Genomic DNA, 17,128 nt, shown 5'->3' with positions numbered 1-17,128 from the left:
GGAAACTCGAGTCTAAAGCACCTGTAGTTTCATGTTAATCTAATCGGAACCCAGCTAGACTGCCGATACAATTAATGAATTCTTAAAAGTGACTGTGTCTTACAGGATCGAATATAAAATTATAGTATTAACCTACAAACCTTTAAATGGCCTCGCACCGGACTACATTGGCGATCTTCTCTATCGCTCTTGTTCTCCCTGCAACAAGGTCCTCAGATTCTGGCCATCTTGTTGTGCCCCACACTAACCTCCCGGAATGACCTCCCGAAATTAATTAGCTGAATCCGTTCATTCTTTTAAAAAAAAAACCCACTGAAAACTCATCTGTTTAGCCAGGCGTCTAATGTCCAGATGCTCAGGAGAATTTGTGTGTGAGTGTGTGTGTTATATCACAAATGATGTTATTTGCTAGGCTCTCTTTTAGTGCTAATTTTAGTATTTAACTCTGGTTTATTCTATTTAATGCATTTGTACATCCTGTATCTGTTTTAATGTGCGATGCAGGAAACATCTAATGTTACATATATGATTCTATACGACACTTTGTGAATCGCCTTGAGCATAGGAAAGGCGCTATACAAATAAAATATATTATTATTATTATTATTATTATTATTATTATTATTATTGAAGTAAGAAGAAGTTCACGAAACAGTTTTGCTCAGATCCCTTTCCTTCCAACACGTTTTTACATAAAGCATTTTCAATAAAGCGTTAAGTGTAACGGCGTTGATAAACCGGATTTAAACGTTCGTTAACTTTACTACTGTCTATACAAAGGTTAATGAGGTGGGCAATTGGATTATACGCCAAGGAAAATACGATATATGCCTTCAATATTTCTGGTTATTATTTTATTTCCCGTTTAACCTTGATATCTTGACTCGTGTACTTTAATCCGTGTTCACCCGTACCTGCAGGTCTGAGCTGCAAGTGTCCGTCCGTTAAAACTTTGTGCCCGTTTTTCTTGCGGTGGATCAGAACATTTCAAACACTGAAGAAAAAAAAACCTGTTTGTTTTGGATCAGCTTCCCTGTGAGATGATCACGTCGGGTTTGTTTAAACGGGCGGATGGCCATAAACTCCTCCCAGACATAAGCAATAATCTTCTCCACCTCGCTGTCTGTCGCGTTAGCCACTTCATTCATTATTGGCCAAGATGTTTCGCGTTAGAGCTCAGTATTTTTGGCTTTTGGGATTTATTTCGCTTTTTCTTGGTGTCGCCTTCTTTTCAAAAGATCTGACATTTTGGAAATTCGACAGCCGGTGAGTTGCCAATGGTTTTATTTTAATAAGAAGAATAACAAATAGGGCTTCCAAATGTATTATTTTTAATAAAGAGACACGTAGCGGTGAATTCAAATCTGAATTCTGATGCACTTCTGGATTTCTCATTTCTGTGATCAACTTTTTATTAAGTAAAGACTAACTGACAGGATCTAAGCGCTTTTCCTTTTTTTTTTTTTTTGCATCTTTACTTTCTTATGTTGTATATTAAAATGTGGTTTCCCGTTTACAAACAGAACATTATTAAATATTTACAATATTTGCCCTTTATTTACACAGATTAGTATGCAAAATAGCGATCGACTAGCGTGTTTAAGCGCTAAAAAAAAGCCAAACACAGACCTAAAGGGTCCACTTAAAACTCCTGCCACCGCACCCTCCTCTACCGCCCACCGTGAACTAAAATATTAAAAAGAAATTAGTGTTTTATTTCTAGTGTCCGAGAAAATGATTTTCTTCTGCAGAATATCATTAACTCGACAGTGACCCCTGCCCGTCAGAGGTGGGCTGGCGCTGGTCTGCCATCAAGGTGTTCTGGGAGCGTGCCCATCGGGTCCCTTGACGGCATGGGGTTTTCTCACCAATACATCAAGTGTCCGTAAGCCGAAATCACCAAATTGGGGGGTGGGGGTGGGGGTGGGGGTGGGGGGGAATTGTTCGATGACATGATTTCACGTGTCCGCAAGTCGAAAGCAAGAGTGGGAGAGCACGCGCTGCATTGTTAAAAATATAGTCGATTTAAGTCATTAAGTCAGCGGGGGGGGGGGGGGGGTTTAGATGCTGGGTTGGGGGCTATCGGGTCTTAATTCGGACTTGTCATTGAGACAAGAAAGGCAGAGACTCGATTGGTCTCAACTCGGACCACTACAAGTGCTTGAAACGTGAGTGTGAAGAACGCGAAGATTGTGTGTGGACCCTGAGATGGACCTGTCAAAGGCTGAGGACCCCAGAGAGGCTGGACGGTGTCGTGTTAAAATGTCCAACCATTCTTTTTACAAATCTGCCTATTCAGTACAAATGGTCGGCGGAGAAGCTGGAGCTATAACAGAGCAAGCATCGAAGGGTATTGGAACAACACCTGCATGGACAGGACGCCGGTCCATCACAGGGCGAAGGCACACACGCGCGCGCACACCCTCACAAACACATGCGCACTCAACAAAAACAACATTTATTTATACAGAATATTTTTATATAAATGATGTAACTCAAAGTGCTTTGCAAGATTAAGAAAGAAAAATATAAAAATAAGATTAGTCAATAACAATGAATAAAATGGCCAAGAGGGCAGAATAGAACAAACAACCAAAAAAACTCCAGAGGGTTGGAGAAAAAAAAATCTGCAGGGGTTCCGAGGTGACAAGACTGCCCAGCCCCGACTTGGCATTCTACCTATAACATCAATGATCTAAATCAGTCCTCATGGTTTACAGCCTTCATGTGGAAGAATTAGATAATAATGGTCATGTGAACATCAATCCATCAGCGTTTGGACTGCATGGTGTCCTGATCAGGTGGTGGTGGCAATCAGAGAAAGCAGAGCTTAGAACACCTTCACAAATACCCGCACACACGCAGGCGCTCACAAATACACGCGCGCAAACCCTCACAAACCAAACACGCACAGGGAAATTTAGAATCGCTGGTTCACGTAACCTGTGTGTCTTTGGGAGGACTACTGTCGTTATGTCCTATTTGCTAAGCTGCGTTCGCTAAAGAAGAATTATTTAGCTGTTTGTCCCCGGTGTCCGTAACGTTTCGGTCCGCTTTTATGGATTTAGGTTAGTAAACTATACCTTTGTATTATATTCACTCACTGGGGGTTAAAGTCAGGTTTGTTAAGTTTGTTTCGATTGTATGCAATGTTATTTTCTTCATATACAATCTAATAAAAAATGTTTTGCAGTCACTCAGAACGTACTAACATTGTCACTGCATTAACCGATTGTGGCCCGGACGCACTCAAAGACATATACATATATAATCAAAATGTATTTTAGGTTGTTTTTTTTGTTTGTTTTTTTTGTTTGTTTGGTTTTTTTTTTTTATCAGTATGCTATCTATCTATCTATCTATCTATCTATCTATCTATCTATCTATCTATCTATCTCGGTTATATATATATATATATATATATATATATATATATATATATATATATACGTGTTACATTCAAAAAGTTTCCGCACTTTTTAAACTCTATTTATTAAGAATTTCAGAGATTAAAAACAAATTAAATTACTTTTCTATATAGTCACCTTCGCTTGCGATGCAATTTTCCCAGAGTCGTACCAACTTTTTAATGGCCAGTTACTACTCCTCCCGCCTTCACCGTTTCCAACCAAAATATAAAAGTGCGAAATTTCTTTGAACGTCCCTCGTATATATATAGAGAGAGAAACGTATATACAGTCATATGAAAAAGTTTGGGAACCCCTCTCAGCCTGCATAATAATTGATTCTCCTTTCAACATAAAAGATAACAGTGGTATGTCTTTCATTTCCTAGGAACATCTGAGTACTGCGGTGTTTTCCGGACAAAGATATTTAGTTGCATGAAATTAAATCAAACGTGAAAAACTGGCTGTGCAAAAATGTGGGTCCCCTTGTCATTTTACTGATTTGAATGCCTGTCACTGCTCAATGCTGATTACTTGCAACACCAAATTGGTGGGATTAGCTCGTTAAGCCTTGAACTTCATAGACAGGTGTGTCCCATCATGAGATATAAAGGGATTTAAGGTGGTCAATCGCAAGTTGTGCTTCCCTTTGACTCTCCTCTGAAGAGTGACAGCATGAGATCCTCAAAGCAACTCTCCAAAGATCTGAAAACAAAGATTGTTGAGTCTCCTGGTTTAGGGGAAGGGTACAAAAAGTAATCTCAGAGGTTTAAACTGTCAGGTTCAACTGTAAGGAATGGAATCAGGAAATGGAAGGCCACAGGCACAGTTGCTGTTAAACCCAGCAGGTCTGGCAGGCCAAGAAAAATACAGGAGTGGCATATGGGCAGGATTGTGAGAATGGTGACAGACAACCACAGATCACCTCCAAAGACCTGCAAGAACATCTCACTGCAGATGGTGTATCTGTACATCATTCTACAATTCAGCACAATTTGCACAAAGAACATCTGTATGGCAGGGTGATGAGAAAGAAGCCCTTTCTGCACTCACGCCACAAACAGAGTCGCTTGTTGTATGCCAATGCTCATTTAGATAATCCAGATTCATTTTGGAACAAAGTGCTTTGGACCGATGAGACAAAAATTGAGTTATTTGGTCATAACAAAAAGCACTTTGCATAGCGGAAGAAGAACACTGCATTCCAAGAAAAACACCTGCTACCTACTGTCAAATTTGGTGGAGGTTCCATCATGCTGTGGGGCTGTGTGGCTAGTTCAGGGACTGGGGCCCTTGTTAAAGTCAAGGGTTGGATAAATTTAACCCAATATCAACAAATTCTTCAGGATAATGTTCAAGCATCAGTCACAAAGTTGAAGTTATGCAGGGGTTTGATATTCCAACAAAACAATGACCCAAAACACAGTTCGAAATCTACAAAGGCATTCATGCAGAGGGAGAAGTACAATGTTCTGGAATGGCCGTCACAGTCCCCTGACTTGAATATCATCAAAAAATCTATGGGATGATTTGAAGCAGGCTGTCCATCAAAGTGAACTGAACTGGAGAGATTTTGTATTGAAGAATGGTCAGAAATACCTCCATCCAGAATCCAGACACTCCTCAAAAGCTATAGGAGGTCAGTGTCTAGAGGCTGTTAGATTTGCAAAAAGGAGGCTCAACTAAGAATTGATGTCATATCTCTGTTGGGGTGCCCACATTTATGCACCTGTCTAATTTTTTTATGATGCATATTGCATATTTTCTGTTAATCCAATAAACTTAATGTCACTGCTGAAATACTAATGTGTCCATAAGGCATATCATATATTAAAAGGAAGTTCAGCCAATGATAAGCAAAAATCAAAGAATTAAGAGGGGTTTCCCAAACGTTTTCATATGACTGTATATATGTATTCAGGCCAGAGAGAAGCCAAGGGACATCACGGCCAAGTGGGCGAATGCTGACAACCAGATGTCCCATCCAGCAGGAACGTCAACAGCATGGAGGTGCTTCTGACTTTGTGCTGGATCCTCATCATGATAACCACTCACATATTTATATCTCTTTGTTATAATAAAAAAAATCTTAGGAAGAGAGACGAGATGTGTTTTTTCTCTGAGAGACACTTTCACGTCCTGTGAGACGAGACTTTGTGCCAAGAGATTTAACCAGGCCCGGGCCGGAAATAAAAGACAAAGAATAGATGACAAAGTAGAACGTCGCAAAGAACTCAAAAATGTTGGCGCGGTATACATGCAGAGTAGGTCAGAGATAATGGAAGTACAAAAATTCGAAAGTCTCAAAAAAAGGATAGTAATAGGATCGTATTAGCACAAACAAACAGAAATTATTACTCGGTGAAATAATGGAACAGTGAAAAGAGATTGAATATATTATTCAGATTTAAACTTTATGTCGGAGACTTGTAGATGGTCTAATTCGTGTTGTCATCAGGGAAATAAAAAGTAGTGTTTCTTCTCAATGAAGATTTGTATTCACGAGAATTAAAAGATGTGTTGTTTGGTGAAAGTGAAATCCCGTGAGAGAAAATTTCAAGCCCCGCAAGACAAGAGCTTATGCAAAGAGATTTGGAAAAGTCCTGCCCACATAACTACGCACACGGTCCAGTCATTTCTCATTTGTGTGAATGCTATGGTCAGACATAGTTCGTGTAGAGAGAAAGAAACGATATTCACTCACAGGCAGTTACATGTTGCGTTGTCATGATGTCATTCCAAAGACGGAATCAAAATTAATGCGATATTGATGAACAGGTAAAAGCGAAAAGACATTGAATATATTGACATAGGTGATATGACAGAAGTATGTAGATATTGTTCGGATTTAAACTTTAAGTCGGAGACTTGTAGATCGTCTAATTTGTGTTGCCATCAGGGAAAAGTAGTGTTTCTTCCCAATGAAGATGCCTATCCGCGAGAATGAAAAGTTTTGTTGTTTGGTGAAAGGTGAAATCCACATACGTGAGCGGCAGAGGTGCGAAGTTTCTGGCGCAAAGTGCAGGCGGTTGGGTGTTGGCAAGCGAAGTGAGCAGTATTCATAAAATTCTTGTCAGATATGGGGACGGGTTGTTTATTTCTGGACTGAACCCAAATGCCACCTTCACCTGTTCTCATCATTTATAGCAGACTGTGTTCTTGAACCTTATTGATCAAGCAGACGCCTGCACCTTTAAAACAATCTGCTTGTCTGTCCATCTCTCTCTCTCCTTCAGCTGAATTGCATGGATTTGAAATACATTTGACAGATTATATTGGCACAGAATAACCTTCTTGCTACAGAACCCAGTGGGGTTTCACAGATCTATCAGCTGTTTGTAGTTATTTATGGAATTTGCTATGGCTGTAAAGAAAGGTTCTTTCTGGAACCTTCATGGGGATGGGTCTTTTGGAAGCCCAAAATGGTTTCCACCTATGACGAACTGCTCTGGCACCTTTATTTGTATGAGTGGATGATGAAAATCTTGCAGACATTCCCACAAAACTGTGCCTCGCCTTCTCCCGAGCTGATGATCTCAGAAGGCAGATTATGCAACTTCTTTTCACCGCCGAAAGTCTCTTCTGACCAGAGTAACACACCCTATCTGTTATGAATATTACAACATCAGGAGAATCCGCCCCTTTCTCACTACAGAGGCTACTCAGCTTCTCGTCCAGACCTTGGTCATCTCTAAGCTGGACTACTGCAACTCTCTGATGTCTGGACTTTCACTAAAGGCAACACGACCACTTCAACTGATCCAGAATGCAGCTGCAAGACTCGTTTTTGATATTCCCAAATTCTCACACACTACACCTCTGCTGCGGAACCTGCACTGGCTCCCTGTGGCTGCCCGCATCAGGTTCAAAACCCTAACACTTGCCTTTAAGGCCAAAACTGGAACTGCACCACCTTACATATCAGCACTGGTTAAGCAGCGTGTCACTTCTCGCTGTCTCAGAACATCAAGCACTGCTCGTCTCGAACCACCCCTACTTAAAAGAAGAGGACGACATGCATCAAGACTCTTTGCAGTGTTGTCTCCTCAGTGGTGGAACGAACTTCCTCTTGCTGTACGAACAGCGGAGACCCTCACTGTCTTCAAACGTCGTCTGAAGACACACTTCTTTCAACAGCACTTAGACTAAAGTCCCCATACTTTTTTCTACCCTTTTTCTCAAAAAAAAAATAAATAAATTTTGTACTAATAACTTACTATTTTCTTCTAACATGGTATTGTGTACAACTTGGTCAGCGGTAACATGTTTAATGACAGTAGATTTAATCCTAGCCTTAAAGACTGAAGAACAGTTGTAGACTACTAAGCACTGTTGTAAGTCGCTCTGGATAAGAGCGTCTGCTAAATGATGTAAATGTAAATGTAAATGAAAATGATGTATGGATCGTCATTGTATGGATGGATGGATGTATGGATCATGATGTTTGAATGGCGGCATTGCATGTGCTGTAGATCCCAGAGGTTTCTTTCCACTTAGAAGTCAAGAAAGCCACCACGCTCTTGTCATTAAGCCCATCTAATTACCGAGTTAAGGGCCATCCTCTGAGATTCCAGGCATCTCCTGGCTTCTAAAGCACAAGAAATGAACTTCAAACATATCATCAGTATAATTAGAATCTTAAGCTGGCCTTTAGTTTCATTTCGAAAGGCTCTTAGAGCTCTGTAGTGTTATAAAATTGTTCTACAATTAAGACATAAAATAACCCAAAATTCATTTAAGACATTTGACTACACATTGGAATGCGGAAAGTCCCTGGCAAAAACAAAGCCAGATCACGGTGCCAATTCTAGTGTGCCCTTCCCATGTCCTCGGCTCTTAAGTTCACACCTGTAAGGGTAAAACGAGTTTATTTCAGACTTGAATTCCATCCAGCTACCTATTCTTGAACTTTGGATGCTTACCACATGAAACGGCTCAAATTTGTTCATGTCTGCTTGTCGTGTTTACGCAGAACAATGAAATTCTCACTTGGACGTCTCTTCAGGACAGTAACAGCGACACAAGACCAATAAAAGACATACACAGACACACACACACACAAAACTGCAACCTACATCTGCAATTACGAGGGACGTTCAAAAAGTTTCTGCACTATTTTTAAACCCTATTTATTAAGAGTTTCAAAAGCAAATGGCATCACTTTTCTACATGGTTGCCTTCGTTTGCGATGCAGTTTTCCCAGCGTCATACCATCTTTTTAATGCCCAATTACTGCTCCTGCCACCTTCACTGTTTCCAATGAAAATATAAAAATGTGGAAACGTTTTGAACGGCCCTCGTTATGTAAAGAGGTCGGTCTTCAAAATAAAGGTGCCAGAGTGTTTCTTTAGATCACTGCCATTTTTGCCTCCTAGAAGAACCATCTCATGAAGGTTCCAGAAAGAATTATTGAATTTAGATTCATAACAACCTCCATAAATAACCATGAACAGATCATAATGGATGTGTGAAACACCAAGCGCTCCCCTACTCTTGAAGTTCATGCCCTCCTTTAGCGTTTTCTGTGGAACTCTAAAAGACCTTCAATTAACTCTTTCAGGGCTGATGTGAACTTTTGTCAAAAGGAGGAGTCGACGATGGTAATTATCTGTAAACTGTGACAAAACCAACCGTTACATTTTAGTTGGACTCTCGTTGCTAGAAGGAAAGTTAGCTTCATTGGTTTTGACCGAGATTTCCTGCACTTACTTGAGTAGCAAAGCGCAAACAGTGGCAAAAATGGCAGTGACATCTGGCGAGAGATCAAAGTGAATGCGTAGAACAAAATACTCCATGGACAACATTTTGCCTATTATCTCTGAATTGGACTATGACTTGTCGGACTTCGATTTTGATACAAGTGGTCGAAAACGAATGTGAGGTTCCAGCTTCAGCTGATTGGCCCCCAGCTAATCGTGGTGCTCACCAGGTTCACGTAGTAGCTGATTCAGTGTTCGCCTGGGAGGACTGCCACTTGCAATGATAAGTGGTAGAAACTAGTCACTGTGACCGTGACCACTGCTGCTGCCCCAGCCACGTGAAGACAGCCTGCCGCACATTCTTGGCAAAATGGCAGCCACAGCATGCAATTCTTTGCATTTATATAGCACCTTTCTCACTACTCAAAGCGGTTAGCAATTGCAGGTTAAGGGCCTTGCTCAAGGGCCCAACAGAGCAGAGTCCCTATTGGCATTTTACGGGATTCGAACCGGCAACCTTCTGATTGCTAGTGCAGATCCCTAGCCTCAGAGCCACCACTCCGCCAATCTGGCATCAAAACATGCTTTATTTTGATTTCTGTTGTGAAACCATTGCTTTTCAGAAAACTGTTTTTTGGAAAAAATATTCAGCCCTCAAAAAGTTAAACATTCAAAGCTGATCCGAGATAAGTCTGATGTGTCCTTGCCGCATTTAGAGGTTCATCATGAGGACATCACTTTACCGATCCCCAGATGATACGATTATAAATAAAAAATAAATAATAAGGAGAACGGGTGACCACCACTACTTGTCTGCTGACCTCACACTTTACAGACCATACTACACACACTGTAGGTACAAAAGAAATTGATACAATATCCATCCATTTCTTAACACATGGGTCTGCTAGAGCCAATCCCAGCCAACACAAGGCAGGACACACACAAGCACACACTAGGGCCAATTTAGAATCGCCAATCCACCTAACCTGCATGTCTTTGGACTGTAGGAGGAAACCGGAGCGCCCGGAGGAAACCCACGCAGACACGGGGATAACATGCAAACTCCACGCAGGGAGGACCCGGGAAGCGAACCCAGGTCCCCCAACTGCGAGGCAGCAGCACTACCCACTGCGCCACTGTGCCGCCCTGATACAATATATTTGAGTTAAAAGAATGAAAATTTAAATAACCCACAGTACGACAAATTCATGTCAAGTGACGGTCCTCCCCCAATACTTAACACATACGATGACCACATAAAGTACGGCACACCATCGAAAAGACAAACAAGTGACAGAATGGAAATTGAATAGGGAAAAAGTCCGGAAAGGTCCACCGATAAATAAAATTATTCAGAAAGTGTCGGCTGGAATAACAATGGAGTCTAGGTAGTGTAATGGTATCCCTCTAGATAGTAAAAAATTGCAAACAATTCACCCTACTGGTAGATTTACTCAGGCAAACTTCCTTCCAAGAGAACAAGTATAGATGATATCTGCAACAGCAGTGAGTACATGTCAGAACACGACACTGTAATAGAACAAATATGTATACACGATATCTGCAATCTCTGTGGATAAATGTCAAAACATGAAAGTGTGACAGAACAAATAAGTATATAAGATATCTGCAACCGCAGTGAATAAATATCAAAATACAACAGCATAACAGAACAAATAAGTATGGACAATATAATAATAATAATAATAATAATACATTTTATTTTTATAGCGCCTTTCCCATGCTCAAGGCACTTAATATCCAATCACAGTGAATACCTGTCAAAACACGACAGCGTAACAGAACAAATAAGTTTTCAAGATATCTGCATCCACAGTAAATAAACAGTGTCAAATAAGTATAGATGATATATCCAACGGTGGTGCAGTGGTAGCGCTGCTGCCTCGCACTAAGGAGACCCGGGTTCGCTCCCCAAGTCCTTCCTGCGTGTAGTTTGTATGTTCTCCCCGTGTCTGCGTGGCTTTCTTCCCACAGTCCAAAGACATGTAGATTAGGTGCATTGGTGATCCGAAATTGTCCCTGGTGTGTGTGTTTGTGTGTGTGGGTGTGTGTCCTGCAGTGGGTTGGCACCCTGCCCAGGATTTGTTCCTGCTTTGTGCCCTGTGCTGGCTGGGATTGGTTCCAGCAGACCCCTGTGACCCTGTGTTAGGATATAGCAGGTTGGATAATGGATGGATGGATATATCCAACCACAATGAATAAATGTCAAAACATGACACTGTAATAGAACAAATAAGTATACACGATATCTGCAACCACAGTGAATAAATGTCAAAACACAACAGCATAACAGAACAAATAAGTATGGACGATATATCCAGCTGCCGTGAATACCTGTCAAAACACGACAGTGTAACAGAACAAGTAAGTTTTTAAGATATCTGCATCCAGAGTGAATAAACAGTGTCAAACCACTGTATAGCAGAGCAAATAAGTATAGATGATATATCCAATGGCGACGCTGCTGCCCTCGCACTAAGGAGACCCGGGTTCGCTTCCCAGGTCCTCCCTGCGTGGAGTTTGCATGTTCTCCCCCGTGTCTGCGTGGGTTTCCTCTCACAGTCCCTGGTGATGTGTTAATTGTCCCTAGTGTGTGCTTGGTGTGTGGGGTGTGTGTGTGTCTTGCGGTGGGTTGGCGCCCTGCCTGGGATTGGTTCCTGCCTTGCTCCCTGTGTTGGCTGGGATTGGCTCCAGCAGACCCCCGTGACCCTGTAGTTAGGATATAGCGGGATGGATGGATGGATATATCCAACCATAGTGAATAAATGTCAAAACAAGAAAGGGTAACAGAACAAGTAAGTATAGATGATATCTGCAACCACAGTGAGTAAATGTCAAAATATGAAAGAGTAACAGAACAAGTAAGTATACGAGACACAAAAATAACTGGACTGCGCTTGGGGCTTTCCTGGAAAACCATCTGGAGGTCAGCCAGACGTGAATCATAGAACTACATCCCCTCCTACACGCCCTCTCAAACTGCCGACCGGCTACGTACGTATATCTTGTGAACAGCCCAGTCAGTACGTGCACAACAATCGAAAATGTCGGGTGAAAAAATCGAACAGTGAATCAACATCAAATTTCTCGCGAAATTGAACGAAACGGACACAGAAATTTATGAAAAGATAAAAACAGTGCATGGTGATAACGGTTTGTCTGGCACACAAGTTTTGAGTGGAACAAGGAAGGACAAGAAAATGTGGAAGACATTCAACGCCCAGGTCGAGGGCGTGGTGCTTCATCAAGACAACGCTCCCGTGCACAATGCTTTTTCCGTAAAGCAGTTTTTGACTGACAAAAACATTCCTGTCCTCGATCATCCTCCCTATTCGCCTGATTTAGCTCCCTGTGATTTTTACTTATTTCTGAAAATCAAAAGTGACCTGAAGGGAAGCAAGCAAGCAAGAAGACGTTCCAGCACTGTTTCAATCAATGGAAGATATGTATGGAGCGGTGTAGAGATCGGGAGGGGGAGTATATAGAAGGTGACGATAGTCAGAATGCTGTATTCATCAATAAATATATATTTTTTTTACCAATTCATTTATCTTTGTGTCTCACCTCGTATAAGGTACCTGCAACCACAGTGAATAAACATTATCAAACCATTGTGTAACAGAACAAATAGATATAGATGATATCGTAACCACAGTGAATAAATGTCAAAACACAACATCAGAACAGATCAGATTAAGTATATAACATATGTGAAACCGCAGTGAATAAATGTCAAAACGTGAAAGGATAACAGAGCAAATAAGTATATACAATATCTGCAACCGCAGCAAATATGTCAGCAGGCCAACGTGTAACAGAACATGTACTGTAAGGTTAGGTCAGCAAACCACTAGATGAAACTAGAAGGGAATGTGGTTTTTCTCTTTTCCTCATTTATCTGACATCTGCATCTTACTTCTACCTCCATGTTCAACACGTTTGATATTAATCACGTACAAAGAACAAAAGAAAAAGAAACTGAAAATTGCTCCATTCATAAATTAGCATTGCGTGTGATGACAGCTAGTAAAACAGCATTATCACTAGAGCACTTGCCTTCACTGTTGAAAATATTTGTAACCCTTTCCAAGTTTTTTTAAATGACATGTTGCCCTCCTCTAATTGTGTGACATATGCCAAGGTCAGTTGGGGAAGATGTTTGAGAGAACAGCTGAACAACACTCCCGATTGCTCCATTGTGTTTGCCAACCACCATTCAACAGGAAGGTGATTATCCCAGCAACAACAACAACATTTATTTATATAGCATATTTTCATACAAATAATATAGCTCAAAGTGATTTACATGATGAAGAAAGAGAGAAAAACAGAATTAAAATAAGAGAACACTAATTAACATAGAATAAAAGTAAGGTCTGATGGCCAGGGAGGACAGAAAAAACAAAAAAACTCCAGACGGCTGGATAAAAAAAAAAAATCTGCTGGGGTTCCAGGCCACGAGACCACCCAGCCCCCTCTAGGCATTCTACCCAACATAAATGACATCAATCAGTCCTCATTATATTCAGGGTTCTCATGGAAGGACTTGATGATGATGGTCATGTGGACTTCTGGTCTTTAATCCATCAATGTAAGGACATCACGGTGCTATGATTAGGTGGTGGTGGCGCAAGTCGCCACCACCTAATCAAGTCGCCACCTAATCAAGTCATCACCACAGAAAACAGTAAAAAGAACAGAAGAGAGAGTAGGGGTTAGTGTGGATTTTGGAGCCACCATGAATAATAATGATAATTAATTGAATATACAGAGCATCAGGATTAAACTACCGTATATACTCGAGTATAAGCCGACCCGAATATAAGCCGAGGTACCTAATGTTACCTACAAAAAACTTATTGACTCGAGTATAAGCCTAGGGTTGGGAAATGCAGCAGCTACTGGTAAGTTTCAATAATCAAAATAAATACCAATAAAATTACCGTACATTAATTGAGGCATCAGTAGGTTAAATGTTTTTGAGTATTTTCAAAGAAAAACAGTAAACTAGCTCTGTAAGTGGAGAAGAGGGTCAACAAAAACAATATGGTATCTCTCGCTTACTCTCTCGCGCGCGTGTCTCTCTCTCTCTCTCTCTCTCTCTCTCTCGCGCGTCTGCGCCGTCTCTCTCTCTCTCTCTCGTCGCGCGAGCGTGTGTCTGTCTCTCTCTCTCTCTCTCACGCGAGCGTGCGTGTGTGTGTCTCTCTCTCTCCAGCGCGAGCGTGCATGTGTCTCTCTCTCTCGTGCGCGCATGTCTCTCTCTCTCGCGCGGCGTATCTCTCTCTCTCTCTCTCTCGTGCGAGCGTGTGTCTGTCTCTCTCTCTCTCGCGCGAGCGTGCGTGTGTGTGTCTCTCTCTCTCGCGCGAGCGTGCGTGTGTCTCTCTCTCTCTCTCACGCTCTCACTCGCTGCACAGGGAATGCACAGGGAGAGACTGAACACATGCGGAAATCATCGGCGCGCACAAACCGAAAGGGAAACTGGCTTGTTCGTATACCAGGGGGCAGCGGGACCTGACTCGAATATAAGCCGAGGGAGATGTTTTTCAGCATATTTTGGGTGCTGAAAAACTCAGCTTATATTCAAGTATATACGGTAAGATGAAGTTATGAGAAAGCCATGTTAAAGTAATGAGTTTTCAGCAGTTTTTTTAAAGTGCTCCACTGTATTAGCCTGGCGAATTCCTATTGACAAGCTATTCCAGATTTTAGGTGCATAACAGCAGAAGGTCACCCGCCTCAACCACTTCTTTTAAGTTTAGCTCTTGGAATTCTAAGCAGACCCTCATTTGAACATCTAAGATTACGATTTGGAGTGTAAGATGTAAGACATTCCGAAAAATAAGATGGAGATGGGATTATTTAAGGCTTTCTAAACCATAAGAAGTATTTTAAAGTCAATTCTGAACGACGCAGGTAACCAGTGTAGTGACATCAAAACTGAAGAGATGTGCTCAGATTTTCTTTTCCTAGTTAGTATTCTAGCAGCTGTATTCTGCACTCGTTGGAAACGATTGATGTCTTTTTTGGGTAGTCCTCAGAGGAGTGCGTTACAGTAGTATAGTCAACTGAAAACAAAAGTGTGAACTAATTTCTCAATTAATTAATTAATTAAGCAAGAAACTGGAAGAAGTCGTCATAGATATGTGCGCAAGTGGCCTTGTTACTGTTGTTAAGAAACTGGTTTGTACACTTTATGTTATTCTTATTGAAGCCTCCTATTATTCCCACTCTATTTGCTCTTTTGGGCTCCTTGATTTTCCATCTGCTACTCTGTTGCCATGGAATGTCTCTCCGGTTTCCAACAATCCAAACCGCCAACAGATTAACTTTTAATGTGTTCACCATCTATACGTTACCCCACTTAAGTGTTTTGCCCTGGCACTTGCTCTAGGCCGTTATGTCAGTGTTTCTTAAACTATGGCTCGAATCACGTGACATCTGATCTTGAGTCACATTGAATCGCGAATCACATAAGTACCGAATGGGAAAGGACCACAAACGATTTGTGGAATGCGTTGCGATGGGTCGCCGAATTCTCCAAGGGGGACATACAGGACGATGATCACCTGCGTTTTTCCGAGGGAGATACTGTACAAAACGTGGACGATGATTTGGCAGCAAATCAACAAGATGGATCCCCTAGGTGAGAGTCCGAGGCAATTGTGGCTTCATGAAGACATAAAAAAGGCAAATTGAGTTGCGAGAAAAACAATGTTTAAGAACCACTGTCTTTTCTTAAGTCGATGTCACATTTCACAACTTCTAGTTAGAAAGCATGCCAGACGTGTCGACTGCAGTTGCTTATCTCACCACCTAACCATGTCAGTTTGCAGGACTTAAAATCACTGGACATGTCAATTTTAGTGACTGCATGACAACTTTCCTGTATAGTCAATGTTTGCCCCTGTTTGTGACAGCCAATCACGTGCTGCCTGATGGAGCTGGTACTGTGTGAAGGGTTAACAGCTATTGTTCTAAGACATAATCTCAGCCCTTTTCCCATTCCATCGTGGTACATAAGACACACAACATCAGAAAGATGAGCTTCTCTTCTGTTTGTGAGGGCCAAAACACAGGCGTTCCTTATTCCTTGTCAGTGCATTATATGCTTTGCACTTTCTTTGGTTGTCAGCTCTCATGCACACTGAGCCCACCCCTATGACTAAAGACAAAATGAAACGTACTTGGGAGATGTGCGCGTCTTCTCTCTGTCACACTAACATTGAGAACTTTCAAGCAACGAATCATTCAGCAGAAGGGTGACAAGAAAAGGACCAATGCCAATACGCCTGTATAACGCCTCACTGCTACTGGGATTGCCAAGTCAGGAGTTTTCATCCAGCTTTGTCATCCTGGTGCGTGTTCAGAGCATAGTGAGCGTGTATGTTTATTTATCTATCTGTTTATGAGTTTATTTATTTAAATAGCTTCTGTAAACAAGCAAAATTTCCCCCTGGGCACAAACAAAGTTTTATCTATCTGCCATTTATATAATGTTTTTCATATCTACTGCATCTATCTGTCTGCTATATAGTGCCTTTTACATCTGTCTACATGGGCAATTTTCCATCAATTAAATAAAGTAAATTTTTTAGAAATTTTATTGAAAGTGACGGCTTAACTAAGTGCTGTTCCTCAGTGAATGTTTTACGTATGGATTATCTAAATCTATTATATTATCTATTATAAAAACCAAGGAGCTGGTGATGGATTTTAGGAGGCCCAGGCCCCTCCTTGACCCCGTGATCATCAGAGGTGACTGTGTGCAGAGGGTACAGACCTATAAATACCTGGGAGTGCAGCTGGATGATAAACTGGACAGCACTGCCAATACTGATTCTCTGTGCAAGAGAGGACAGAGCCGACTATACTTCCTTAGAAGACTGGCGTCCTTCAACATCTGCAATAAGATGCTGCAGATGTTCTATCGGACGGTTGTGGCGAGCGCCCTCTTCTACACAGTGGTGTGCTGGGGAGGCAGCATTAAGAAGAAGGACG

General features: G+C 41.4%; 1 protein-coding gene across 1 annotated transcript in view; it reads left to right on the top strand.

Moving 5' to 3' along the window:
- The first annotated feature begins 1,136 nt into the window (after window positions 1-1,136).
- The window catches only part of LOC114664598 (alpha-N-acetylgalactosaminide alpha-2,6-sialyltransferase 1-like), a 45,719-nt gene continuing 29,727 nt past the window's right edge, over window positions 1,137-17,128 (top strand). Inside the window, exon 1 of the mRNA XM_028818780.2 lies at window positions 1,137-1,266. Coding sequence (XP_028674613.1) covers window positions 1,160-1,266 — 107 coding nt within the window. The 5' untranslated portion in view covers window positions 1,137-1,159. The remainder of the gene's footprint in view (window positions 1,267-17,128) is intronic.

Source organism: Erpetoichthys calabaricus, chromosome 14 (assembly GCF_900747795.2).
Source record: "Erpetoichthys calabaricus chromosome 14, fErpCal1.3, whole genome shotgun sequence".
NCBI classification, from domain to species: domain Eukaryota; kingdom Metazoa; phylum Chordata; class Cladistia; order Polypteriformes; family Polypteridae; genus Erpetoichthys; species Erpetoichthys calabaricus.
This window is presented reverse-complemented; position numbering and strand designations above follow the sequence as displayed.